The following is a 2,973-nucleotide window of genomic DNA, read 5'->3' as shown; positions in this document are numbered from 1 at the left end:
GTGAGGTAGCCATTTCGTCACACCCCTAGCGTGCGTGCGTGCGTGCGTGCGTGCCTGCCTGCCTGCCTGCCTGCCTGCCTGCCTGCCTGCCTGCCTGCCTGCGTGCGTGCGTGCGTGCGTGCGTGCGTGCGTGCGTGCGTGCGTGCGTGCACCAGTTCATGTGCGTTGTTCCAACAGCATGATATTTCCATTATCTTATCACACCTTATAGATATAGTCTAATAAACCTGTCACACGTTGCCTAGAATATCAATTTACAGATACTTTTATTTCTCCAGAGGAGCCTCTGGAGGTAGAAGGGAGCAGCAGCACGCATAACCTTCATACTCATTATCAGCCAATGTCCTTTTATTATTGTTATTAATATTCATTTTCAGACCTAAACTGAGCAAATAATTATGAGTGGGTGTGGCACAGACTGTGGCCAGGGCTGTGACAGTAGCCTCTTAATTTTGATATCAAAGTGCACCAGATTGAAGCATTTTCATCGCAAATTAACTTTTTCTTGTGGAGCCAAGGACCCCCCCCCCCAGTGTGGCAGTGCGTTGGGGGGGGGGGGGTGTCGTATATTACAAAGCCACATTACGATGAAATATCCATATAATGTTGTATAATGTCATGTTGTTGTGCAGGACAAACCTTCACTAGCTGAGTTCCTGCATGTAAGTTCTGAGAGGCTTGATATTAGCTGGCCCACAGACACATTCCAAGGAGGGCCTATGTGATCAGTTGAAAAGGTCTGCTATGAAATTGTAAAGGCTATTGTATTGAACCGTGGATACCATTGTGTTAATAATCTATAGAAGTGACCATCTACTTAGTATGCGGTGGTCTGGGGACGCACATGCACGTGCGTACACACATACAAGGGCGTTGGGGTGCACACCCTACATGCACTATTTGGGGAGAATTATAAAGAGGGTCTCAAATGTGCGGAGATCCAGAGAATCCAGTGAGAATCCACAGAATCCAGTCAGAGAGGTCAGTCGAGAATCCAGTCAGTCAGAGTGAGATCTGTAGCCAGGTTCCAGATGAGGTCGGGGACAGCTATGAGGGGACTGCTCTAGGATGGCTCTGGAATGGACTGATCATGAATTTGGTAACTAAGCTTTGTCCTTAATAAAATGATACAGAAATAAGGACATGCCTGGCCTCTCCAATCATTTATGCAACAGGGTAAAAAGTGCTTCCTGGACACTCAATATATGACAAATAATGGCAATACACTACAGGGGCACATACAATAATCTTGCATAGGGCCACCTGACTCCTAGAACCGCCACTGTTCAGATGTCCGACTCCGTGGTAGTCAGTAATCTCAATGCCTTGGTATTCCGGGTGTGTATACGCATCATTGTCTTGCCCTTCTTTTTCATTTTCATTTTCTCCATTTGCTGGGTCTGTATCCTCTTCAAGCAGACTGCTGTAAGAGGATGGTCTTCCAATTGAGGGTGTCCTTTTTAATCCTCTGGATTTGTCGCTCGGCCATCTTGCTGGCCTTTTCCACGACAAAGGCATCAAAGCGCTCCCTCAGTTCACGAGCATAGTGTTTCTTGTACATGCGCTGAACATTGTTGTCCTGAGAGCAGAACTTTACGCAGGAAAAGACAATGGCAGCTCCAATAATGAGAAACCAGGCCCTCATCTGTGGATGAACGGAGAGAGAGCAGACACTTACATATTAGCATCATTTTTTCCCCTCACTGTATATGTTTCTTTTCCCTTTTTACCTCCTTTATGATGAATTCCTGTTCTGTCTATAGAAGTGTCTATTTGTACGTCTCTAAATGTTTTGATGATTTGAACATGGTGGACCCTATTGGAAACAAGTGTAATGCTTAATTGGGTCGTCCACTCACAGTTAACAGCCTTTGTATTGAGTTTGTGCTTGAAATGTACTGTAATTCTGCAAACTGTTAATAAATTCTTCAATCAATCAATCAAAGCTTTATTGAACATACATTTGAACTCAATCCTGCACCGTGTGTGTCCTCGTGCTATTCACAAAATGCCCTAAAACCCACATTTCATTTCAAAACGCATGCAGAGCAGTGCTTCAGTACCTGTGCGTGTGCCTTAAACCTCAGAATCCGCTCCTTGCCGTTGGATTCGTCGCAGGGCAGTTTCACCAACTCCTGAAGACAATCTTCCGTCTCGTTCAAACTATTCGCTTTCATGCCGCTGGCGGCGCACTCGTAGAAGGTGCCGTCTAGCAGAGACGCACACAGCCAGATTACGGGCGCTATGCAGGCACGGACAAAGATCTTACAGTCTTCCTTTTTTGCCATTTGCATTCCCTTGGCTGCGACATTCGGTGTAGATCCCCCACAGAAGAAAAGGCCCAGAATCAGAAGCAAAGCCGCCGGGCCGAGCAGGAAAGTCATCCCGTACTCAAAGTTCTCTTTGCTGCATGGACAGTCAAAGGACACCACGGAGAACAGGTGCTCGCCGCCGACGGTTATCACGGCCATGAGACAGTAGCCGATGACCGCCTTCTGTGCCGCGAAGAAATTCAGGAAGGGTTGGAACGTCTCCATGATGCAGAAAATTGCAGATCACACAATGTTTCAGATGAGAATCTTCACAACAGAATGCATAATACTGTACTGTAGAAACGAAAGCACCACAACGACAACCCCCTTTGCTTTTATAGATACCATATCTAAAGATTATGACTCAATAAAGTGGTATAGAAACCATATCTAAAGATTATGACTCAATAAAGTGGTATAAGGACTGGCAGGTCCTTACCTAACCTGACTCCGCCAGAGTCCTTACCACCAGCAATGAACATTTTTAATCATGTGGCAAATACAAGAGATTTGATATAGGTGTGTGTGTCACAGCGAAGTCACAGCACTTTGTGCTGATTTTACACCACAACATTCTGTCTGTGGAAAGTATTGGTTATGTTTCATTCCTTACTGACTGCCAGTAGGCAGTAAACAATAGTGAATATACCTCTCGCGCTCC

General features: G+C 45.6%; 1 protein-coding gene across 1 annotated transcript; it reads right to left on the bottom strand.

Moving 5' to 3' along the window:
• Positions 1 to 1,411: 1,411 nt before the first annotated feature.
• On the bottom strand, positions 1,412 to 2,537 carry LOC306919214 (calcium homeostasis modulator protein 5-like; the record flags this gene model as incomplete). The annotated part of the gene is made up of 2 exons (XM_079532034.1): positions 1,412 to 1,645; positions 2,064 to 2,537. 2 exons carry the CDS (start codon positions 2,535 to 2,537, stop codon positions 1,412 to 1,414), a joined length of 708 nt encoding a protein of 235 aa, XP_079388160.1.
• Positions 2,538 to 2,973: the final 436 nt, after the last annotated feature.

This window comes from Electrona antarctica (assembly GCF_951216825.1).
Source record: "Electrona antarctica genome assembly, contig: scaffold_515, whole genome shotgun sequence".
NCBI classification, from domain to species: Eukaryota; Metazoa; Chordata; class Actinopteri; order Myctophiformes; family Myctophidae; genus Electrona; species Electrona antarctica.
Note: the sequence above shows the minus strand (reverse complement) of the source record. Positions and strands in the feature narration are given on the sequence as shown.